At 57.4% G+C, this 24,240-nt stretch overlaps 4 protein-coding genes across 4 annotated transcripts; 1 reads left to right on the forward strand and 3 right to left on the reverse strand.

Moving 5' to 3' along the window:
• Positions 1-21: 21 nt before the first annotated feature.
• BJ171DRAFT_28115 (uncharacterized protein) lies at positions 22-12,509 on the reverse strand. The gene is made up of 33 exons (XM_053106915.1): positions 12,389-12,509; positions 12,066-12,186; positions 11,484-11,897; positions 11,311-11,402; positions 11,049-11,216; positions 10,613-10,954; positions 10,363-10,497; positions 10,153-10,232; positions 9,922-9,985; positions 9,559-9,723; positions 9,436-9,484; positions 8,936-9,359; positions 8,455-8,853; positions 8,157-8,312; positions 7,970-8,066; positions 7,358-7,819; positions 5,661-7,145; positions 4,941-5,472; positions 4,315-4,801; positions 3,812-4,157; positions 3,546-3,643; positions 3,356-3,433; positions 3,069-3,224; positions 2,633-2,909; positions 2,484-2,534; positions 2,107-2,329; positions 1,788-1,985; positions 1,513-1,637; positions 1,260-1,336; positions 1,065-1,187; positions 828-915; positions 631-715; positions 22-513 (listed from the first exon to the last, which is right to left on the reverse strand). Exons 1-33 carry the CDS (start codon positions 12,449-12,451, stop codon positions 203-205), a joined length of 7,971 nt encoding a protein of 2,656 aa, XP_052968391.1. The 5' UTR covers positions 12,452-12,509; the 3' UTR covers positions 22-202.
• Positions 12,510-12,672: 163 nt separating this feature from the next.
• BJ171DRAFT_497218 (uncharacterized protein) lies at positions 12,673-16,415 on the reverse strand. The gene is made up of 4 exons (XM_053110272.1): positions 16,213-16,415; positions 15,098-15,514; positions 13,865-15,068; positions 12,673-13,721 (listed from the first exon to the last, which is right to left on the reverse strand). Exons 1-4 carry the CDS (start codon positions 16,228-16,230, stop codon positions 13,141-13,143), a joined length of 2,220 nt encoding a protein of 739 aa, XP_052968392.1. The 5' UTR covers positions 16,231-16,415; the 3' UTR covers positions 12,673-13,140.
• Positions 16,416-18,115: 1,700 nt separating this feature from the next.
• On the forward strand, positions 18,116-20,599 carry BJ171DRAFT_497219 (Longin-like domain-containing protein). Its single transcript, XM_053110273.1, has 5 exons — positions 18,116-18,370; positions 18,657-18,850; positions 19,200-19,349; positions 19,566-19,801; positions 20,149-20,599. Exons 1-5 carry the CDS (start codon positions 18,159-18,161, stop codon positions 20,563-20,565), a joined length of 1,209 nt encoding a protein of 402 aa, XP_052968393.1. The 5' UTR covers positions 18,116-18,158; the 3' UTR covers positions 20,566-20,599.
• BJ171DRAFT_566670 (uncharacterized protein) lies at positions 20,581-22,409 on the reverse strand. The gene is made up of 4 exons (XM_053113424.1): positions 22,043-22,409; positions 21,846-21,890; positions 21,552-21,665; positions 20,581-21,311 (listed from the first exon to the last, which is right to left on the reverse strand). The coding sequence occupies exons 1-4, from the start codon at positions 22,213-22,215 to the stop codon at positions 21,032-21,034; spliced, it is 612 nt and encodes a 203-aa protein (XP_052968394.1). The 5' UTR covers positions 22,216-22,409; the 3' UTR covers positions 20,581-21,031.
• Between the last annotated feature and the right edge of the window lie 1,831 nt (positions 22,410-24,240).

A 24,240-nucleotide genomic window follows, 5' to 3' on the forward strand; every position in this document is an offset into this window, starting at 1 on the left:
TGGCGACGGGGACAACGAGAGCGGCGATGTGATACCCGGTATCTTCTCGGGGTGGTGCTTCGCGGGGGCTCTGCACACGTTTGAAGGCGTCATCGCAGGCTCTGCACAGCACCCTCCATTGTTCCATGAGACACATGGCCATCCAACCTCGGATGCGGCGAGAGCGGGTGTTGTCCCTCTTTCTTCTGCGCAAGGTGTACCATTACATGAACGACGCCCACCCAACATACATCGCCGCCAGGTTGTTCAGATCCGTGGCTTGGTTGATAAGCTCGTGTACCTGGCCCTCGACAGACAGCGGCAGGGTCGACAGCGCCTGCCCTTGCAGCTTGCGGTCGATTGTCTGCAGGCTCCTTATCGCCAGCTGGTTTTCACCCTCGACCGTGCTCGACCCCCGCCGCTTGCTCCACTCGCAGAGCGGATCGTGGATGAAGGTCTCCAGAACAGACATGAGCGAGTCTCGGTTGTCTCGGAGGACGCCCATGGTGACCTCGCAGCTCTTGCGGAATGCCCCTGTCCGTTCACGGGAGTTAGTTTCGTTCTGTCTCTCTGGTTTAATTTCATCGGCTGGTGCAGAAACCGGCGCTGCGAGCCAAACCAGGGCACGGCGCAGCCAGCGGAATGACATACCCTCGACGCCGGTGACGCCAAAGGCATCAACCATGTTGTGGGTTAGTCGAAAGGGAACCTTCTCGGGCTTCTCGAAGGTGGTGCCCTGTGAGGATTTCAGCAGGCAAATCGAGAGAGCAGATCGAGTGTCAGTCGCGAGCATCAAGCCGTGCAGTGCAGTGCGGTGCAGTCTGGACGGACGATGTGTGGCTGCATACTTTCTCAAAGAGACAGTTAAAGTCCACATGCACCAGATCGCCGCAGGTTTCATCAAAGAGGATGTTTTCGCCGTGCCTGTCGCCAAGTCTGCAAGGAAACGAGAGTAACTCGGTCAGATTTCGTCGCCAAATCATGCCTCATGTGCTCTGATGGACTGGTATCATGTCATAGTCGGGTGTGTCGGCTCGAGAGCAGCCGCCCGACAATATCACTGTCAAGATGCACGAATCACGGACCCAACTACGTAGCCAACCATGCTCATGACCGCTGTGGTGGTTGTATAGGCCAGCCGACTCGAGAACCACCGCGTTGGCTCAGTAAATGTTTCAAGGAACCACTCGTAGAAGACGGGCGGGTGTCTGCGACAAAGAGCATACGGTCTGTGAGCACAGCTATCGTTGGGCACTATCGAGATCGACGCTGGCACCAACCTCGGCAGGATTTCGTTCGTAAACACCTTGACGATGTCGACGTCTTTTTGGTCCAGCTTTTTCTTGACCTCCACGGGCTGCTCCGTCGCATCCGAGGCCCCAACACCAATCGAACCCCGTTTTGTCAGCACGTCATGCGAGAGATCAGAGCGAATCAAGCTTCATCTGGCTGCCTATTGGAATCGCGAAGCAGGTGCCGTGTGGATGATACCGGATGTATATCCGTCCTCTGGACTGCACAGGATACACATACCGCCATCCAGATGTTCTTGGACTTGTATGACTTGGATACGATGTGGCGAAATCCAACGGTGTTGTTGACCCACTCGATCAAGCCGCATTCCTCGTTCAGAGGCACGACAGCGTATGTGCGAATGTCTGGCACGAGGAGCAGCACGACAGATCAAGAGTGTTAGCCACGCCAAGAGCCACGCCAACAGCCATGCCAACCCAACCCAACAGGCAGCTTGGTCCTGCCTGGCGGTGATGCGGGCGCATGTGGCCGCCTTCGGATAGCCAGGTACATACGCAAGCCACGACGGCGAGAGTCTGGGTTCTTCTTGAGCAGTTTGTTGATCATGGTGTTGAACTCCATCAGCCGGCAGTCCTTGCGGAGATCATCCTTGGGCTTGCATAGGAAAATATATGCCTTGCCATCTGATCCACCCATCGTGATTTTGCGGGGACGCTGCAACGACGACATGATCTCGACTTCATCGTGGAAGGCTGGTGGACGGAAACGGCGATGTTGCAGCCACGGAATTAGAGTCGCTGGTACACATCTGGCATTTCCGGCTGGGGGTCTTGAACAAGCTGGCTCGACAAGAATGGCCGAGCAATCACTTACAATCGATGACGGGGTACTCATTTGGAAAGGGCTGATGATGATGGAGCACAGTGTTGCTCGTCGGCAGGGTGACTGTGAGGGTTGATTGAAGCGGAATCATCACATTTAACGGGACCAAGCGCTGGAGCTCCCTGAAATGCCTTGAGATACTGAGGGTGTTTTCTCCCTTGGCGATGGTGTGGTTACAGAGCCCCAGGAGCTGATCTGTCAGCTTCAAGCTACCCTGGAGTGAGGAATCAAAGGGGCGTTAAGGCCAGGTGGCAATGCGAGCAACCACCAAGACTGATGTCGGCCCGACATGCAAGACGCAGACATTGAGTTACAATGCTCGGCCACCAGCTCGCCTCGCGATCACACCATCAAAGTTGGATGCATACCGCCAAGATTCCTTGCAGATTCGGGGCAGTATTTTGGTTGAGCGACACCTCCTGTGGAAGCGCATTAGTTTTGGGCGGGCACCAAACGGTGACTCAGCAGCGGCCCAACAGATTGCGATGCGGCCGCAGTAGTCAGTCGCGTAGCTCACCTTCAGTCTCTTCAGAAGCTCTCCCCAGCGCTGAAACCGATTCTTGTCGATGGACTTGGACATGGACACAATGTGCCACAGCGCCTGGTGTGGGTATGTGCTGACGACTTTGACGATGATGGCTTCGAGAATGGAATGGACAGACACGTTCCGGTGGCAGATTCGCGAAATCAGCTGGGGCAACGCCGTCAAGAACTGGTAAGCCGGAAGAGCCATGTGGAGCTCTTGAATGACTTTGTTGAGATTCGAGATCGTTGCTTCAAACGACCTGGCCATCCTGAGGAGCAGAAACGCCAATCGTAAGATCGCGACAAACAAGAATCGAGCACATGTCGCTCAATCCGACAGCACAGACGGATAGCTCGCAGCAAGCGATCAACTGTGCCCGGAGTGCGGAATGGGGTCAATCGGGTGGTGGATTCAGGACTCGACTCACTCGCTGCCATCGCGTGCCCTGGACTGCTCGCCATAGTCCAGCCATAGGGTTAGAAGTCGCGGGAGGGTTTGGTAGATGAACTTTGTGCCGCACATCAATGCACGGCCATAGTATCTGCAAATGTCGACGAGGTGGCCTGAGGTTTGGCCGTGAGACCTGCAGTCAAGAGTGGCGGCAAAAGCAGCGTGAATCGGCAGCTGGAACGAATGTCGAACAAAGGAACAGTGTCGTCTAGTCTGAAAGGATACTTGGATCAAGGTCTTGTGATGCAGCCTCGCGAAGCCCACCTCGTTGACGAACTGCTTTTCTCGCTTTCATACAACTTGTTGTAGTACCGACCGAGGTAGAAGTAGCTCTTTTCCCACCTGCGCGCATAGAGCAATGTTAGTGGGCTATGATGGGCTGCTGTTCGTGGGCCACACGCAATGACGCTGCAGTCCACTTCCTGAATCGATTGGCTGCGGTGTCGCAACGTACTCTGGTTGCTTCTGGATGATCGAGTTATACTGCTTGATGATGGTGGCCGGCAAGATGGTGCCCGTTTCCTCAGACCATTTGCTGAGAAGCAGCTGAGTCTGAGTGGATGCGAGACGATGGCGTATGTTAAGGCTGTGGCTGCAGTATCAAGAGTCGCTGGCTGCGATTGGTCGTGGCGGGACGGTGCCGTAAATCGCAACCGAATCCTGCGCACCCGAGTTGTCAACCGTCGTGTCCGTAAACACGAGATCAGCCACCACGCTTGCCTTTGCCATGGTTCGTTTGGTCGAACGAGAGTCGGGTGCCTGGCTTGTGATGTCGTCGAGATCGATGACATCAGCTGCGTGCGGCAGCCCGTCGCGTGAATTCGCTGACTTCATGGAATTGAGACCAAGTTGAAGAACATAGATGGCCTTGTGCGGCTCCTTCCTGACCCAGTGCAATTTGCCCTTCTCCAGATGCACAAAGGGTACATCGAGCTCGGATGCGTTGAGGATTGCAGCATATGCCGGCTGGAAGTAGCCAGCTTTGCGGGACTCTCGAGCTGTCTGGAGCCACAGCTTGCCGCGCTCAAGGTTGACGAGCGATCGGTCGCACTTTCCGTCCAAGAGCCTGCCGACATACCAACGGAGAGATCGCATGCAACATCAATCGCACCAGCAGGGTCAGTGTCAGCATTAGTGCCCAGTTCAGTGTGCCAGCAAACTGCCAAGGACTTTGGGTCAAGGATAGTCCAGCACGGCACGCAGACGCCGCTCGAGAGCCCCACCTGCATTCTCCAAGCAGTGTCCGCCGCAGATGCAGAATCGACTCGCGGATGCTGAACGTGGGCGACGTGATCTGGGTTCGCACAAGCCATTCGGACATCAGCTTTTCGAGATCCTGGGCTTCCAGCTGCGTCCGGTCCGACTGCGTGATTTGGTAGAGCGTATTGACTTCGTGGACCATGTGGAGCTTGACCATGTGCTCATAGGCTCGCTTGTAAGACTCCATGCTGGCTGCTGAGAGGGGGCCGGCAATCTCCTTGCGGATGGCCTTTAGTTCGCGATCAAATGTTGGCGTGTCCTTCTTGACGGCGGCAAGCAACAGCCTGCCGAGCGAGACGTCAAACCGATGCTGCGTTGGCTTGCTCAAGAATGACTCAAGCGATTCCCAATCGCCAAGTCGCCAGGCAGCCTCGACTCCGTATGAGCTGAGCACTGGTTCCCAGTCTGGGTGCTTCGCCGATGACCCATTGATGAGCGTCATCATGGTTTCTGGTACAAACAAGAGTGATGGGGGGCGGTCAATCGCCGTGATTTGGCTTTGTAACGCTTTGCCACTCAACAAAGCCAAGGCAAGCCAGCTGTAGGACCGAGGTGTCTGCAACGTCAGGATTGTTGCGCGGTAACTTACCGAGATGATCCATGTTCTTCAGACACTTGAGGAGGCCAATGTGAAGGTTAATGTTCTCTGAGCTGTCGCTCTCTCTGAGCGATAGCTCGTAACATGTCTGGGCCGACGTCCATCGTCCAGCCGACTCGTGCTCGAGAATCTGCTGCTCCAGTGTGGGTCGGAGCACCTTCTTGGAAATGCCTTCCATTCCATCGGGCTCGTCGATTTTGGCATAGATCTTTTGCAGATAAGTGTACATTTCCTGCAGCGTGCTCTTCGATGCGCCGTCCCGCTCTATACGCATGTGTCGCTCAAAGTGCATGATCGCTCGGGCATACGCCTTGCATCGATATGCTGTCATGGCCATCAGGGACTGCGGAATGCTCTTGAGGAACTGATCGACGTTGGCCATCATTTCATCGTAGGCACTGGTGGAATCATCGAACTCGCTCCCTTTGCGCGCACGCCGGTGTGGGACGGCCCCTTGCTTGGCTGCATTCCGTCGCCTGATTCGGAGCCACGTTGACATGTGGTCGACCACCATGAAGACGGACTGGAGACAGAGGCAGAGACAAAGACAGAATGAGATAATGAGAGATAGATCAGCGACGAGCAGTCGATGGCGAATCGTTCCTCGGAAACCTCTGCCGGTGTTGCCACGAATGCATTTGCGGATATGGAACAGTGCCCGGATCGACCAACCAATGGCCGGATCGACTCAACCAATGCCAGAAACATTACCTGGGCACAGAGGTCGCGCTTCTCGATCAGACGAGGATTCGATGTGGGTGCTTGGTCGTTCAAAATCGACATGATTTCGGTAGTGATGTCCTCTCGTTCGGACAACGTGCCCCCAGAGACAATGTTGAGACAGATATGGGGTAGGAGATGCAGAGCAATGTGGTGGTACTCAGGTTTGATGACGTTTCGACAGTTGCCAAAGAAGCTCTTGGCGTTATTGCCGTTGACCTGACCCACAAGACTCAGCGCCCAGGTGGACACCCATTCCTGGAAGGAGGCGCTGGATGGATAAACTGGATGGGCCGGCGCTGAAGTCGTGCCGGTGGTGATTTTCCAGTGTGTTCCGAGCAATTGTCTCAGAATCGGCGTCATGTGTCCCGGGAAGGCATCCCAGCGCTTCCGCAGCGCCTTGCTGGACCCTTCCGCTACTCTATCGGCGCTGGCATCCACGAGCTGGGCAGTGAATCCGCAGAACATGAGGAGCTCCTGCAACGTGCAAGAGAAGTAGCTCTGCGCGCTGCTGCTGCCCATGGAGCGGATCGCCGGCGCAAGAAAGTGCTCGATAAAGTCGCACGCGAAGCGGTGGCACTCCTCCTGGTTGTAAAAGTTCTCGATCACGACTGTGGGGTCACTGGCCATGGGAATATCAACCCGGCCAGGATCGACGGCGCCTATGATGCCCAGACACTCGCACGACAGGATCTGGATCTCCTCCTCTGTGCCGTTGTACCGTCGGCAGGTGTCGAGGAGGGTCTTGATGGTGTCGTTCAAGATGGGCTCGATGCTCTCGGCCATGATTTGCGTGTGGATTGTCTCGCGATTGTCGAGGAGCACGACTCTGAGCTTCAACAGCGCCTGGTAGACAATTGCCGAGTTTTCCTGTCTGATGCCATTGATGGTCTGGGTTAGGTTTTGCGCCAGTCCGTCGATCGAATCGAACATCTGGAGCCGATGCTGGTTGAGAAAGTCAAACTCGGGCGTGGCCGGAAGCAGGTAGAGCTCTTGGATTTCATCCGTGAGAGACTTGCCAAGATCAACAATGAGGTACTTCATAATCTCGACAATCTGCTGCTTCTCGCCTTCGGTGTATTCGGAGTAGTTCCTCAAGAGAACGGCGACAATCTGGCCCAGGATGGGCTTGAGGTTCTTGACGCCCTGTGGCTTGGCATCCTGCGCCTTGATGAAGGTGCTCCAACACGACAGCGCATGGCATCGTAGGTTTGGCATCTCGGTTATGGTTTGCAGGGTAGCCAGGACCTGTGCAGACTTGGTGTAAATGCCGTAGCCGATGATGCGAATGACCTCTTCGAATGAACGCACAAGCTTGATCGCATATTTGATGTCTGTATCTGCCCTTGTGATGCCGTGGTTGATCGAGGTGATGATACCGAAAAAATACTGGCTGAGTATCAAGGCCAGCACTTGGCTCGGGTCGGCTTGGTCGTCGAATGAGTTGATATACACGTCCTGCAGTGCACTCCGGGCCTGTAGCGAGCATAGAAGCAGGGAGAGCGGGCGGTGCACGATGGATCGGAGCCAGCGCAGGCAGACCGTACATCAAGCCATCGCCATTTCCGTGTTCGGACATGTCAGAGTGCAGCGTGAGATGCATTGCAATGGGTATTCAGTTGACGCGGGTCAGACATGTGTTTGCGGCTGAAGCATAATCTACGCCGGATCCACCGTCGGACACGCACCTTGGACCGGACTTCCTCCTGCGGGTCCCCAAGCTCGATGGAGAGCTCAACGACCAGCGCTTGGTTGCAGCTTCGGAACATCTTGACGATGGTGATTTTCTTGGCGTCAAAGATGTGACAGCGAAGAAAATCGAGTGCCTCATTCGATTTGTCGGAAAGCAAAGCCCCGGCGAGAATGTTGTGCAGCTCGTCGATGCACATGGCCTGCACGCTTTCGCATCGGAGAATACGCGCCAGTGCACGGATGCCTTCGGAATTTTGCTGTATGACCAGCGCGGGTAGAGCCAGCTTGAGGGCCTTGACACACAGGTCTCTTTGGGACATATCCAGGATCTGAGCAAACTCGCGGAGGGACACGGGGTCCGCTGCAATATTTTGGATAAGCGAGTCTCCGACCCGGGCCAGGAATGGCTCGAACAGCTTCTGCATGGTGGTCGATCGCCGCTGACGCACTTCTTCCAGCTGATGGCGTGCAATACGGAAATGGAGCGGATGAGCATCGCGGTCGGACACTACCAACACAGGGCTCACGCAACGAAGGGGATCCGGCCACAGCGACCAACACTGGAACTATCCACACAGTGCCACACCCCCAAGGTCAGATGCGCCTACCTTGCAAATCACCACACCCTTGTTGATCAGATTCTCGGTCCCCAGCAGCAATACAAGCCGACTGAGTGTCATGTAGAGGACCGCCTCATTGGCTCGCCTATTATGGTAGAATCACAGAGGAGGCGAGGGCTCAGAAACGGAAACATGGGGGTCAGACCGCAGTTGCTAGAACGCACTGACAACTTACTCGGCCAGCTTGCCAAGGGTGTGGATGAGCGTCTCGATACGATCGGGCAGATTGGACGCAACAAGATCATCAAAGGAATTGCCGATGTGCTCAATGTTGGCTTCGAGTTCGCTCGGGCTGATTCGGGCTTCATCCAAGAAAAACGACAGCAGATTGCTGTCGGGCAAATGAGGTACAGGCGAAGAAGGGACTGATATGAGCTATGGGCTGGCTTTGTCCGCGAGCCTCGGCCAATCACAGCTGCTCGCAGCGGGAATGCTTCGGTCGATATGAAGGAGGCAAACCAAAGCAAGCGTACCCTGCGGCGAGGCGCAACGTCCGTGCATCGCTTTCCATCCCAGGAAAGATGATGTTTCTGGCGATCGTCGAGTCGGCAATCACGAGATCCGCCGAGCAGCAGTGGGCCAGGACCCTCGGAAGTGACAACTTGAGGAACTGAGTTGCGATATTGGAGTATCCAAGTTCGCAGCTTCCAAGAAACATGAATCGGCTCATCACAGCGACGGACACGCGACGGGCACTGTCATCACCGGCTGGGTCTCGGCTGGTTGGGTTCCTGTTGGCTTGGTCGCAAACACAGCACACGGGCTCCATATTCGGGAGTCGATGCTCCAGCGATGCTGACTGAGCACAGGATACAAATCCCACGAAGCAGGCAGCGGCTTCGAGGATCTCGGGAGGATCGGCTTCGGTAACCCTGGATCACGACGACAGACCAAAACATCGTTAAACAAACCGATTGCAAATCTTGTACTGCTGCGGAGCCAACAATGACTCACTGCAATCGCGCGATGAGGCTCTCGGGCTTGTTCTGATGCCACGAGGAAATGTAGCTTGCTATCTGAGGCACCAACTTCCAAGCCTCGATCCGGAGACTGGTCGGATAGTCTCCCGAGAGCGACGTGTTGATGCAGAAGGCTGTGAGCTCGTCAAGTGCGATGGTCGAACACGCCAGGAGCGCATTCTGGATCAAATCGGGGCAGTTTGCCGAAAGATGCGGCGACAGCTTCAGCAAGACGTCCAGGCATCGCGAGCCACCATTTCGCTGAGCCATGGCATTCTTGACCAGTACGATTGCCTCCTGGAACCGCTCTGCAGCTCTACATTCAAACTCGTCGATCGATTCACAACTCGGAGCCCATGGACTTGCAAGCAAGACTGTGATGAGTGGACGGCAGTTTGGAATACAAGAGAGGCTGGGATCTGGATCCGAGCGGGCACCAAAAAGTCAGGGACACGGAGATCTCGAAGACGTGCCCAACAAACAAGAATATCGAACCTTGGATCGAGAGCAGCGAAACCACTTGGCACATTGCAACATAGTAGTGCTGTCAAAGCAACCCGTTAGCACCGATGTCTTATAAGCCACAGCAACAAGGATCGTGTCGACGACGATGCTTACATCAACGGCATGGCTGTTGTTGCGGGATCGCTCGCCCAGCCAATCGAGAGCAAGGTTTTCAATCAGCGATTCAAAGGAGCTGTCAGAAAAGGCAAAGCCATACTTGCGCGAGAGGGTGCGCAGGACCGAATAGATGGAACAGAGACGATTTGCACCAACATGGTCCTGGGCGGGGGGGGGGCAATTTACGAGCGTTCCGATCAGCAGATGATACATCGATCAGAGCGGAGGGGAGGGCAACTGCAACCCCATACCAGCAAACGCCTTCTCCATGAGCAGGCCCGGCGCACAGGATGAAATGCCTGGCTGCGGCGTGAGCGAGTCACCACGTCGGTCCTCCTTGGGACTCAGCGTCTGCAGTACCTGGACTTTGAAGATCTGATGCAGCTCCTCAATGGCAATCTGAACAAGTCGCTCGACAAGAAAACTGAGCCAAGGGCGGGCGGACACGCATTGAGTGGCCAGGAATCGGTGTAGGCAGATGGCAATAGCACTTCCTCGCACCATCACACGCACCTTCACACGATGACATGCACTGCCTCACGCACCATCATACACATCATCATATACATCATCACCATACACACTTCCTACCTTGATTCGTCTGCTTCGTCAAACGTCTTTCTCTTTCTACTTGTCCAGAGAGTCCCGAGCGACTGGTTTCCGGCATATTCCTGATCCAGCCAGCGAGCAGATCGTGATCAGTAGGCGTTGGATCCAGCTTGGAGCAAATTAGGCACGGCGCAAGCGCATATTTGACTCTCCCCAGGCACATTCAATGGCGATCGGCGTCTGTGAACGTACAAATATGGCATCGATACAGGACACGGCCGCACCGTGGATATCTTGGGCGGTCGAGTAATCCATGAGCGCATCCAGTATCGATGACTCTGTCGACTGGATCTTGAGTGATACCGAGGCAAGTTCTAATAGCCCCCTCTGTCATAGCAAAGGTCCGATGCAGTGTTAGAAGTGATCTGCGCCAGAGGAGCGCCGAAGCGGAAGCAGCCACCCTCTGCCTATCACTTGGATGCGGCTCAGCTCGATTCGGTACCTTCAGCGCGGGGTCGCTGATTGTGGCGAACGTTGCCGGCTGGATGAGCTTCACAGCGATGTGGGCAACATCCAGGATCGGGAAAAAATCCGGGGTGGCGCGATAGCGGCTGACGATGGTCTGCAGCAGCGCCGAGTACGCCGTCTCGATTGCCGTGCGATTCGCGAGCTGTAGATCAGAACACACGACCATGGCGGATTCGTCATCGGATGTCGTGCCACTGGGATCCTGGAGGTATGTGCAGAGCTGTCCCAGAACAGTGACGACAAGGTCGGAGACATCGTACTTTGAATAGTACTGGTTCGGGCTTCGGAATAGCTCATCGGCCAGGGCGACACTGGTCTGGACGGGATCATGTACTGAAGGTTAGTCGGCATCGATCTGGACGAGCAGGGATCCAAAAGCAAGTCCATTGGGCGACAGCAAGCAGTCATACCGAAAGAACCTCGGCGTCGCAGAGCCTGCTGAGACAGAGCGCCAGCACGGTTGAAATCGCCTTGGGGGGTATGACTGTGTCCTTGGAAGCCTTGGCCACCATCTTGGTCATGATTTTGAGCAAAACGATAGTCGTGCAAAAGGCATCTTCCTCGGTGGCGACGAGAATCTGGACGAACGAACCCAGACAGAGGCGGATGAGCCATGGTCGTCCGCCAAAGCAGAGAGACAAAACTGCGAGTCTCGCACGATACCGTGCTTACCATGTGAGCTACCGATGGTTTATAGTTGGCCTTGAACGCAGAAAACTTGAGTTCAAGTGGATATCGCTTGATGGCTGATGCTTGGACAATATCTGCGGAATGAACCCAGAACACACAGTCAGGGCGAGACGAAGGCCAACAATCAGCAGCGACATGTGGGCACCAAGGGTTACCTTGTATAAAGTACACGATATCGGTCAGAAGCTGCTGGTACTGATACATGAACGGTGGCTCTCGCCTGCGCTCATGCCGCAACAGCACCACGAGAGACTCGGCCAGCTGGTCGCGGATGGTCGCAATGTGGGCAACGCTCGACAGCAGCGAAAGGATCTCGACAATCAGCCACTCGGTGAAACGCTGGGAAGCAAACTGGAGCTGCTGGCCCCAATCGTGCTTGATGTCGTTGATGAGAGAGTCGAGGTTGAGGGGAAGCGATGTCAGGAACTTGGTGACGGACTGGGTTGGGATCTGGCTCAGGGCCGGAGCCGTGTTGATGCAAAAGATTTCGGGAATCTCCCTGAGCAACGCCGGGATGAACGAGAAAGCAACTCGGGCAGCCGTAAGCGAGGCGATGGAAGGTGCGTTGACTGCAAGGAAATGGCGGCACAGTCAGCTTGATCTGTGCTGTTCTGGGAGATACTGCCTCGACGACATGCTGCCCAACCTCACGCGGGTGAGGCCCATCGAGTCCAGAAAGGCCGTGCGCTTCCGAAGAAGCGTCGTCCAGCGATCGAACACCAACGAGAGCAACGCACCTCCGGTGGGTGACTGCCGTATCTCCTCAAAGAGGCGTGAGAGAACTGCAGCAACGACTTGCTTGAAGGACTCGAGATCTGCTGGCGATAGCGAGTGTGCGCTCGAGGTGAACTCGGAGATCTGTGACCCAGAAGCAGAGGGATGGGGGTAAGTGGAGCAGACAAGCATATGATGGTGTATGCGTGCATCTCCGTGCAGATCATGGAATATCCGTGCGTATCCGTGCATCTCCGTGCAGATCATGGAATATCTGGCATGTCCTGGCCGATCTTTGGAGGCACGGTGAACAGCGCGGCACGCCGATGAGGCCACCGGCACTGACCTGCTTGATCGTATCGACGAGGTAGTGGCCCCAGTCAGGCTTCGAGTATGGCGGATTGTCCATCGATGCGTCTGCCCTGCGACGGGCTGGCTTGGCAGTGGGATCGTCGGCAGCGCGATCGTTGACAGTGCGATCGCCGTCAGAACACTGCAACTTCGCATGCGACGGACCTGGCTCGCTTGTTCGCCCGGGTCATGTGACAGTCACACCGACCCGCGCCACAGCCAGTCCAACCACATCAACCCCGACGTCCTCCAGCCTCATCGCGCCGTTCGAGAATCGAGTTACACAGGGTGCAGATGGCTGCACCGACATTTGTATTGTGGGCACGAACAGAAAAAAAAAAGAAAAGAATATACACAGACAGATTTCAAAACTCCAGCCCGTCTTGGGTGCGGAAGGGGGGGGGAAGATTCCGGGCCCTGAGTGGAACTGGGAAAATACAGCAAGTGCAAGCAGCTCTGGGTCAACCCAGGTCCATGACTCTGCTCGTGCCATCCTCGGTGGTGCAGGGCGCCAATAAACGTCCGGGACGACGGGAGCTCTGTCGAGGATCGTCTCGCAACAGGGAGCGAGCAAGAGGCCGAGCAGAATCGCGGATCCAAGTCGGAGGCGTGCTTGATGGAGGGGGGATGATGAGAGCAAGGTGTGTGTGGCCTCAGAGATTCGATTCTGCAGCAGTGATCGGACGGCGCCATTCAGAAGCAGAGTTGCGCCGATAAGATAATACCCAGCAGCGACGTCGTTGTGCGCTAGCAGATCGCTGGCCAGCGGTACACAAAGAGCTTGTCTGTATCGACTGGCGGTAGATCGGGGACGGGCGGCGAGCTGGTCAGCGGCGACAGCGGTTCCGAGGACGGCGAGGATCGCCGGTTGGGTGGGGTGATGTGGCGGAAGGAAAGCCGGACGGCGGCCAGGCCAGACCGCTGAACTGATCCGTTGTTGCGCTGGACAACGCTAAAGTCGCGCGGCTGGGGCGGACGATAGTCAAAATCGTCCGGCATGTGAAGCTGCATGCCTTTGGCGGGCAGCGGGGGCTCCGAGTCAAAGAGCTTGGCAGCCGCCAGCAGGCCCTGCTCTTCGGGGCTGGACAGGAAGTCGTTGAGGCCGGGAATCGACTCGATGCTGGAGACTTGGCTGGCGTCGAAGGAATCGTCGGCGATAGGCGACGAAGACCGGGACGCCAGCGACGAGTTGGGGGCATATTCGCCCTCGCCAGGAGTGCCCGGGGCCGAGTAGTCCAAAAGCCTGTTTTGGCTGTGGCGCTCCGAAATCTCTGTGGAAGGCAGCCACACAGCGTCGCTGCTTGTGAGCAGATTGTGCTCAGCATGATCTGGTGGCGGCAGACAACAAAACGGCCAATATGGAGCGGGGTTAGCAGCTGCTTTTGAGGCGATGATGCACACTGGACGAACCAAGGGTCGACGGGTAGCCACCATGCAGCCCAGTGGACTGCGAGCCGGAAGCAGCGGTTACCTTGGCCCAGAGAGATTTCGAACTCGGTGGCAATATTCGCTCTGGAATACAGCGGATCCGGCACAGCGGTGGCGCCTTTGATGATGGACGAGTGCAGTCCCTCGACCAGCTGGGTAAACTTTTCGATGGACGCCTTAGTCTCGTGCATGTTGCCGTCGTCGGCCGTCGCAGCAGTGGAGCCAGCGCCGTCGGTGCTGCAGCCAAGATCGGTGCTACACTCGTCCGAGGAGCTGCGTTGCGGCTTGGCAAGCTTGCTGCCAGCCTTTTTGGCTCCGCTGGAGCGGGTCGTAAGCCGCTTTGATATCTCTGTGGCCGACTTGCGGCTCTTGGGTGCGCTCAGGCGCTTGACTGGAAGGGGCAACACGGGCTCGGCGGGCTCGGCTGGAGGCTCGCACTTGACAGCTACATTGCCATCGAGCTCGGCGGCTTGAGACAGCTCTGTCGACAGAGGGGACTCGGAGGGATGCAGATTCAGCTCGCGCGACGCGAGGCCGGCAATGTCATCGACGGGCGAAGATGCCTCCTGGCTCAGTGGCGTCATCAACTGCAGTGGACTCATGGGAAGCTCAGCCACCTGGGCCAGCTGGAGCAAATGTGGGGGTGACCGGCGGTTCTTTTTGGGAGTCTGGCTGAAGTCTGGGTTCGGGCGGGTACTCAGTGCACACACACCGGCGGCGGCGGCAGGCTCCATGTTGGCTGGGCGCTGGGGAAGGACCGAAACAAACGAACCGACGTAGACCGAGGCAGGTGCCGGTGTGGGAGTGAGCAGAGGCGTCGGGAGAGATACCGGCGATGCTGATGCCAATGCTGGCGATGTCGATGCCAGTACCGATGAAGCGGCCAGGGCGGCAGCAGCGGAGGAGGCAGCGAGCAGGGCTACTGTGGAATCGGGAGGCGGCGACAGGCTGGTACCAGCCGCTGAGACCGAGGTCAGCCGCTTGAGCAGCGATGCGGTCGCTGCAGGCGAGAGTGCGGTGCCCTGAAGGCCGGCAGCGCCATGACCGGACGACCGAGTGGTGATGTCGTGGATCGTGGGAGTGAAGGACGATGGCACGGCCGGTGTTGTGAGGGCAGCGGGCGAGGGGGGAACGTATTCTGAGATATCCGAGGACGCACAGCTGAAGGGAGTCGATTCCTTCGAGTCGCTCCCACCGAGGCTCTGGGCCGAGGTGTTGGAGGCCTTCTTGTCCTTGGCTCGGCGGTTCTGGAACCACACACCTGGACTTCGCGGACGGTCAGCTGCAAGTCGTGGGCCAGTTTCTGGCGCTCGTTTAGGTTGGGCTTGTTGTTGCGCTTGTACGAGTCCTCGAGGACATTCAGCTGCTCGGGAGTAGTGCGGCGACGGGCCTTGCCTTTGCTGCTTCCGGGATCAAAGTTGACCCACTGGATTGGCTTTGCCTGGGCAACGGACTTGGCGGGGGTCGGTCCATGGGCGGCGGCGGGCTGGCCGGGCATTTGGACAGAGGCCAGCTCGATCTGGCTGCTGGCGGTATTGAGGACACCGAGGATCGCAGAATGCTGGGCAACGTCGAGAGGCGAGACGCCCATAGCAGGAGGAAAGTGAGGGACGGGGAGGGAGGGCACGGATGTGGCCGACGATGCCTCGGGGTGGCCCAAGACATGCATAGAAACGGAGCTAATAGAATCGACCTAGTGGGGAGGTGGGGGCGGGCGCCAGATCAGAGCGAGTGGGATAAGAAGCGGGTCGGCGAGCGGCCAGAAGAAAGCAGGACCAGCCGGATGCACGAGGAAGCAGGGGACGCAGAACAGCAAGGGCCAATGGAATGATGCAACGAAGCAGGCCAAAACGGGGAGGGGATTGGAGCCAGAGCGGATCGCCGTGGAGCCAGCAACGAGACTACAACGAGCCAACAGTGGGCAGACGGCCCCAAGATCAATACCAGCGCGGATTGCGAGGCGCTGGCAAGGAAAGGGAGCGGGCAGTAACAGACCAGATCGACAGGGAGGTCGAGAAAGATAGAGCAAAGCGGGCTGAAAGCCTCGGCGTGCTGACGAGAAGCAAAGCACGCGAGAAATAGATCAAACGGTGGGGCCCGACGGTGACAGGGACTGGCGGCGCCCGAAGCAGGAGCAGGCCAGCCAGGGCCAGGACAAGGCCCAACCGGTGAGAGAGAGGACAGCAGGCACGGGGCCAATCCTCCGCTCCCGCGGCGGGAGGCAGCAAGTGGTTCCCAGCAGAGGCAAACAGCAGGCACGGGGAGATCGAAGCTTGATGGAGTTGGCCGAGGTCGCCCCGTAGCAGTGACTTGGAATCACTAGGAGACCGAGAAGGCAAGACAAGGCAAGACGGCGGCAGGGCGCGGGCTCGATAGGGAGGAAGGCTTTACCTGATCCGGCGAGAGCATGCTGGGCAGCGAGGGCCGGCAGAGCAGGAAGCGGGAGAGGGGATGGACGACAAGGCAGACGCAGAGGGCAGCGGGGAAGCGGATCGGCAGGGGGCCAATGCTTGGGGAGCAATGGCAGGACCAGACCAGACCGAGGGAGAAGACCAGAGGCAAGACCAGAAACAAGGCCAGGAGCAAAGGCAAGAGGAGGAGGAAGAGCAGAAGACGAGCAGGCCGCGGCTTTTATTGGGTCTGACGGCCTGTGACGGCCGTGTCGACTTTTTTTGACGTCTGTGACGGGATGGTGTGTGTGTGGCGCGCGCGGCCTCGCTGGCGGTCTCGCTGGCGGCCTCGCTTCTCGCCGCGGCTGCTGCGCGACTGCGGGCTCTGTGCCGGTGGTGTGCTGGTGCTGTGCTCTCGCTCCGCGCGAGATGCGCCTGGCGAGAGCGCCGACGGCCGATGGATCCCGTCATGCTGCGCGGTGGATCTCTCGGCATTATTGCGGGACAGAGACATCCGGTGCTGGCTGGATGTGCCGATACTGCCGCTGGCTGGTGGGGGTTTGTCGCCAATGCCTCTGGCTCCTGCCGGTTTCTGCTGCTGCTGCGGCCGTGTGCGATTCGGCCTGGGCTGGGCTCGCAAATCACTGCCCGGTCCTCGCCCACCACCACCACCACCACAACCACCACAACCACCACAACCACAACCACAACCACCACAGCCAGCGAATGATCCCTTTTTTGGGCAAATTGTCGCCCCGACACGGCTGCCTTTGCTGGTGCCCGTCTCGTCTGCTCGGCTTCGTGCCCGGTCTGGTGCGACCCAGATCGCAAAATGTAATGGCCCGCTGTCCATGGACAGGAAAGCGAGCATAGCGCCCATCTGCAGCCGCCATGTCTCTGGCCCTGCTGCCGCTGCGGGTGCTGCTGCTGGCGGCAGAGGGCCGGTCTGCTTGCAGGTGTCCTGCTGCTCGGAGAACCAGATCGGTTTTGCTGCTGGATGCCCCGGCTGCTCGCCTGTTCCTCCTCGTCCACACGGAGCCGCCAAGGCCCAATGACCGCCTCCCCGATGCCCATATGCCCTGTGCGACGCCCTCCAATCCACTCTGCCTTCTGTCGGAACACACCAGGATGTGGCGGCGGTCGCAGGCCACCGGCCATCCCGGCATGGCGCACCAATGACGGACTCACCCATGCGGTTCGGGTCATGGCCCGGGCAGATGACGACGGGTGGGGCGAGCTGCTGGGAGGAAGCGCAAGCGCACGCAGCTCGGTGGCGGTCCAGGTGTAATGCCATGCGTTTCCAGCACACCGAGTTGCTGCTGCTGCCTGGCCGGCCTGATGCCATGGCTACATGTCGCATGAGCGGGCAAGGTGCTTGTATTTGATTATTTGGATCACAGTCCCCGGTCGTTGGCGGGATTCGGCAAGTCACGGGTGGGCCTGTTTGCGCTGCCAGCTGCCCTGATGTGCTGTTTGGCGAGCAGCAACGCCATGTCCGGCATGTCTGGCATGTCTCTCATGGCCGAAGTGCATCGTAACTGATCGCCCTGTGTGTGAGTCGGCCTGGCAGATCGCACCTTTGGCGATGCATATGCACCAGGCTTTCCTGCACACCGCACTGCCTCATGCAGTCCACCGCACGTCCTGCTGCCCGTCCGCCTCGCATCCTAACCGCATCCAGACCGCACCGGCATCGTCGGCGATACCTGCACCCCTCCCCGCCCACACTCCCAACCACATCGGTGCCCATCCCACAGCCAATCGCACCCGAGTCGATTTCCGCCCGATTCGACATCCAGCCAAACTCGCCAGCCCGGTTCGAATGCGCCTGCTGCCACGGAACTCTGTGTCGCGCCTCGGCCTTTGCTCTCTTTCGCGGCTTCCACGGCCAGCCTTCGCCGTCGCCCCTCCAACGATCCCATCAGCCCCCCCCGGCCTATCCTCGCCATGATCCGGTTCACGTTGATTGCCCGGGCCTCGGACGCCCTGCCCCTGGTGGCGACTATGGAATCGCAGGCCGACGAGCTGCTCATCGAGACCCACAAGAAGTGGGCCAAGCAGCTCATCCATCGCATCTCGCCCCTGGATAACTCCTCGGTTGTGCACTCGAGCTCCCTGCCCTCGAAAGGATCCGTCGCCGCCGGCCAGTTCACCTTCCAGTTAAGCCCTGTCTGCGGCATCGCATGAGGAGGCGAATGCGCTGTGTTTCCTCATACTCTGCTCAAGGAGCTCTTTGCTCCGCCCTGGATACCCGTCGCATCGTTGCCGGCCCGCCACCATGTCACCGACTGCAACATGTCTGTCTGGATGCAATTTCGCTCTCCCTTGGCCATGCATCATTGCGGTTGCCTGTTGCTAACGCCCCCTGCATCGTTCCTTCGTTGCGACTTCAACTTCCATTGCACCTGCACCTGCACCTGTGGCCCACCGCGTCGCCTCCGATAGCTACATCTGCGAAGATGGCATCGTGTTCATCTGCATCGCCGACAAGGCTTACCCTCGTCTGCTGGCCTTTGCGTACCTGTGCGAGACCATCAAGTCGTTCCTGGACTCGGCCTCGGCACTGCCCTCGAACCACGGCTTGACTCCCGAACAGATGATTGCCCAAGTCGTGCGGCCCTATGCCTTCATCAAGTTTGGTAAGCTGCCAGCGACTGGTTTGCAAGTGTGGCTGGCCCAAAGGGAGGGGCCATCCTGGCTGCGTTTCGAGGACAAACGAGGCAATCTGCCACTGGACCCAGCTCGGATGCCCGGACAGAGGCGAGCAGAGAAACGGCAAAAGAATGTGCCGCGCCCATTCGAGTCGATTGGCGCATACTTTCCTCCGATCGGTTGGACCCGCCAGAATCGGGCCAGCGGCGGCATCCCAAGCCAAGCCAAGCCCACTTCCTCCGCCAAACTCATCCTCTGTTCTTTTCTCCTCTATCGCCATCTCCCGGCCACTGGCTATCCACCCTCCCCCCGGCTGAACCTGGACACTGTCGACAGAGCCCTTGCTCCAGTCGATAAAGCAGCGGTATCTCAACTCCCGGCAGCTCAAGACCCAGGAAGATCTGGTGGACCTGTCGTCTCGGTTACAGGGCATCGGCATCTTCCAGGCGGCCGACGTTCTGGGCGAGGAGTACCTGCTCTATGGAGGTGTGTATGCTTTCCGTGAATCGAAGGGCAATGCAGTCGCAACAGCCTCCTCGCGGGCTGTGGGTTTGATTTTTGCACGGGCATCAAGGGTGGATGATCCCGCGCCTCCCGACCTGTACCATCGCAGCCGAGGTTCGCTGGAAGATGGGACAAGTTGCACCAGGCGGCAGCACGGCCAGCAATCGCCCGTCTCTCATCCTCACTCGCCCAACTCAGGTTCAGCCTCCCCTTTTGGCTCGTTTTCGTCGCTGAACGTGGCCGCGGTCAAAGCCGCCAAGGATGTCGTCGCGACGGCCCGCAACCTGGTCGAAGAAAAGCTGGACATCTCGGGGGTGTCGTCGGCGGAGCGCAAGTGGTGGGTGGGGCCCATGATCTCGCTCTGCATGATCACCTTCCTGACGGATCTCGGATACCTCTGGCTGGAATACGCCTACTTTGTCCACAAAGACATGGTACGTCCTTTTTGGGTGCTGTCGAGGCCGTGCAGATACGTCCTGGCCCGAGCTTGTATGCGATTGACCCGAGCTTGTATGCGACTGCCCACTTGCTTCCTACCGGATCCTCGGCTACCCTCTCCGGCACTGAACCATCCTCAAAATCTGCTTTACTCACCACGCTCGCGCACCCATACTCGCACGATTGCATCGGCGTCTGGCTCGATGTCGTGGCCAACAACAACCAACAACCAACAACCAACAACCAACAACCAACAACCAACAACCAACAACCAACAATCCCCGAACGTGCTCCACCGGGACGGCGCCCTCCCTGCCTGTCAATCGATGGTGCTCCTCGCCAGACCGGCTTCTCAGTATTGCCCATCGGCCAGAAACCATGGATTGCACACATCCTCACCCTCTTTGTCGGCCTCATGGCACCGCTGCTGATCGTGCAGGCGTACATGCTCAACAAAACCAACGCCTACTCTGCGTTCTCGATCCGGCTCATCAAGTTCATCACCGGCCACGCCATCCTCGTGCTGGTGCAGCTCACGCACTCGGTCCTTTGCGTCTTTTACGACTCGGTCGTCTTCACGGCCCTCTTCCTGATGTCCCGACCCCCGAGATCGTTCGACCCGTGGCACATTCCCGTGGCCTTCTTTGCGGTCAAGCTCGGGTGGGCCCTCTCGGTGCTGTCCATCGTTGGCTTTGGCACCGTTTGGCGGCTCTGGACCGGCCAGTCAGGCTATGGAAAGCGGCTGGGACATCGCGATTAAATATACATATGAAATTGGCGGAATCGCAACGACATTTGATCTCTTGGATTCGAGTATGCATTTTTGCTTTGGGTCGGCTTGCCCTTCATTCAACACACGATGGGAGGAAATGGGGGGGGGAGATTTCCAACCCTTTGGGCAAATGGCAAGCTGGTAAACCCGCGGAAACAGACAATGGGCAGAAGCGAGTGGTTGGTATCGCTGTCACTTCTGCCCCAGCCAGATCCGGATCGCTCCCCGCCTCAAACAAAAAAGGAGGGCCAATGCACACACGTACACTCCAGTATCTACAATATCCACAGGCGATGCAGCCGAGAGATGTATGTCTGCGCACCGCCAGTCCTGAGCCGTGTGCACCAGCCGAAGAGCCGAGATGGCGCCGATGCGAGCGAGAGCTAGAGCTGTGAGCCGTGAGCCTGGCGGATTGCTCTGCCACACTCTTCTTCTTCTTCTCGACCGGGATGCATCAAGCTTCCTCGTCTTCGTCTTCAATATCATCTTCATCCTCGTCCAGGCCATCGCCCCCATCATCGTCAAAGTCGTCGTCCATGCCGTCAAAGTCGTCGAGATCAAAGTCGTCGTCGCTCTGGGCGTTGGCGGCGGTCTGGGAAATCTTGTTGGCGCCGTCCTCGTCGCCACGCTCGATCTTGCGCATGTACGAACGGCGCTGGCGCTCGTTCATACTGCCCAGCAGACGATCGTGGTCTTGCTGGGACTTGAGGATCTCCTGTGGAGTGGGCGCATTGCTGATGAAGGAACAACGAAAGAGCGACGTTATGAGTTAATAAGTGAGTGAGTGAGTGAGTGAGTGGGATTGTTTGGTTGAGAGACATGGTATCGCCTTCATTCTGCGATTCCTGTGTATGTTCCCATTCCTCTCATCCATCCCACTATTAATTCATTCATTCATCTGACCCTCTCTCAATCTGTCAGCATCTGCAAGCAGAAAAAAAGGTCCTGGAATGGGGGGGGAGTGTATGCCTTACTCGTTGACAATCTCCTGCGACTGCTGGCACTTTGCACAGACTTTCTTATCGGCCGCGCACTTGTTGCAGATGATGTGATAGGCCTCAGTGACGGATTTTTGGTTGCACTTGACGCTGATGGAAGGAAGAGATGTCAGTTCATTCGACGGTGATGGGGTCAGCGATTTTGCCAAGGCAGGGGAGGGATTGTCGAGGGTGGAAGGGATTGCCAACGATGGGAGGGCCATGCACAGTCCCCGACCACAGTTGAGGCTGAGCCAGATGGGATTGTGGATCGAGGCATAATGGACGTACCACTTCTTGGGCTGAGTCAGGGGCTTGTACTTGTTCATGCGCTTTCTGTCAGCGGCGATGAATGGCCATCAGAATCAACAACAGTGGCAGCATCGACGTCGCCAGTGATGCGATCGCAACGTATGCCTATGCCAATGCACGTATGTATGCATGTACGGATGCGTTGACGTATGCATGCACTATAGAGAGACACACACCTCCATTGAAGGATCTCGACGCAGTGCCGACAGAGACCGCTGATGGGAGCCGCTGCGATCTTTTGCTGGATGTACGAGTGCTTGCTGACGGTGAAGGCAAAGGTGTTTTGGTGCTTCTGGCCGCTCTTCTTGGCGCCGCGCTTGCCCTTTGCGCTCGAGACCTTGCTGGACATGATTGAGTGTGGAAAGGATGATCCTGTCCTGTTTGTGTCAGTTGGGGGGGGGTGGGGTCGTCTCTGAATGCCAGTCGTCACGACTGGATGCGGGAGGCGGCAAGGCAGGAGTCGCTGGGTCGAGCTTGGACGGACAGTCGATTCTGGGGCTGTGATCCGAAATGCGAGCCAGGAAGAACCCGAAAGGAGAGCGGAGGGAGGAGACGAATGGGAGGGAGAAAAAAAAAAGTTGGTGGGACAGCCACGCCGATGCTGATTGGTCCGAGACATTCTGTCGATCGAACCACAGCATCGAGCCTGCACGGACTGTATACACTTTATTCAGAAAAAAACGGGACAATATAGCCGTTTCCATGAACATGTAGTATGTGCTGTGCTTGCGTCAAGCAAAGCCACAAGAAATAAAACAGATCACTTTGGCAGCCTCCGAGTGAAGATCGCCGGTCGCTCTCCGGTCTCCACAATCGACCTGCATACTGTGATCATGTTGCGCGCCGCATTGACGTCGCGATTCCACACTGTCCGGCAGCTGGGATTCTTGCAGCTCCTGACAAAGTGGGAATTCGCGACATTGGGCGCTTTCAGATCCCCCAGCCGAGAGGGCTCCAGGCACTTGGAGCACACTTGCGAGGTGTTGAACTCGTTCGTCGAGACTACCTTGACGCTTCCATGATGGTGATTGGGACGGCGTCGGTGGTGCTCGAATTGCTCAAAGTACCGAGCAAACCGCTGCCTCCTCGGGCTGGATGCATAGCCCTTAGTACATGCGATGCAGCACACCAGAGTGGTTGATGGCAAATGCAGCCGAGACAGACTTGTGTTTCATGTGATTGCGCTAGCGAAGCGGAGCACCCTTCGGTGAGTATCCGTAAAGAGGGAAAATGGATCTCCTGATCCCTGTCTCATCGACAAAAACGAATCGTCGTGGGTCGATGGAGCGGACCTGGTCCCTGAACTGTGCCACTCGCTCATCCAGTCGCTTGGACTTGTAGAGGTGTGTTGCTCTCTTGTGAGAGAGACCTGCTCGCTGGATGGCAGTGTGGCAGAGTGAGAGTGATACTTTCCTCTGGAGGATGGACTCGAGCTTGCACCGCAACACAGGACCAGTCTGGAACGGGTCCTGTTCAATCAGGGTGCGAATGACTGGACATGCCTGCTCGAAGAAAGTGGATCTGCGAGCTGGGACCCGGGATGGGTCATCCAGCTTGCATCCTCGGTGCCATCGATGGATGGTGCTCTTGGATACACTGAATATGGAGGCGACCTTACGCAGGCTATGGATGAGGGCGTAGCATCGCAATGCGGCGGTGCGAAAGTCGGATGTGTGGCGAATGGTCATGGCCAGCCCGCGATAACATTGGGTAACAAAATATTTGATCAATGGTCAAAACCCTGGGTGTCCCGTTTTTTATTGGATTGCCTGTAATTGGCATTCGACAGATGGCCATTGAGAAGGGCGTATGTATTCAAGAACCAGGGAAGAAACGACAAAAAAAGAGCACAATAGATTGCGAGTCTCAGAAGTTCAGGAGGCTCGGCATCCCGACGAAAGCAGAAGGAGAGAGAGAGAGAGAGAGAGAGAGAGAGAGAGAGAGAGAGAGAGAGAGAGAGAGAGAGAGAGAGAGAGAGAGAGAGAAAAGTAGAGATCCAGGTACAGAGGCGACTCAGGCTGAATAGCAAAAGACAATGGAGAGCCGCATGCCCAGTCCCGTCATCCAAGATAGGGGAAAGATACTGGTAGCCATACTATGGAACAGGAAGTGGCAAATCGATAAGGGACTGGTTGAGACCATCATAATCGAGAAAAGATGGAGATTGGCTCTGGCGAGCCTCGAGGCGGGAGTCCGGTCATTCTATGACAGCAGGCTCTGGATAGACAGACTGCCGCGGCTCAGAAGCGAGGACGACGACTCTGGCCCCTCGCAAGGGCCAGAGAGGGACAGGGGCCTTCGTGGTGCCTCATACTGCGGGTACGAGTGCGGCCTGTACTCGGGATCGGCTGTCGGATATTCGCCGCGAGAGTCC

Source organism: Polychytrium aggregatum (assembly GCF_025602895.1).
Source record: "Polychytrium aggregatum strain JEL109 chromosome Unknown BJ171scaffold_11, whole genome shotgun sequence".
Lineage (NCBI taxonomy): Eukaryota > Fungi > Chytridiomycota > Chytridiomycetes > Polychytriales > Polychytrium > Polychytrium aggregatum.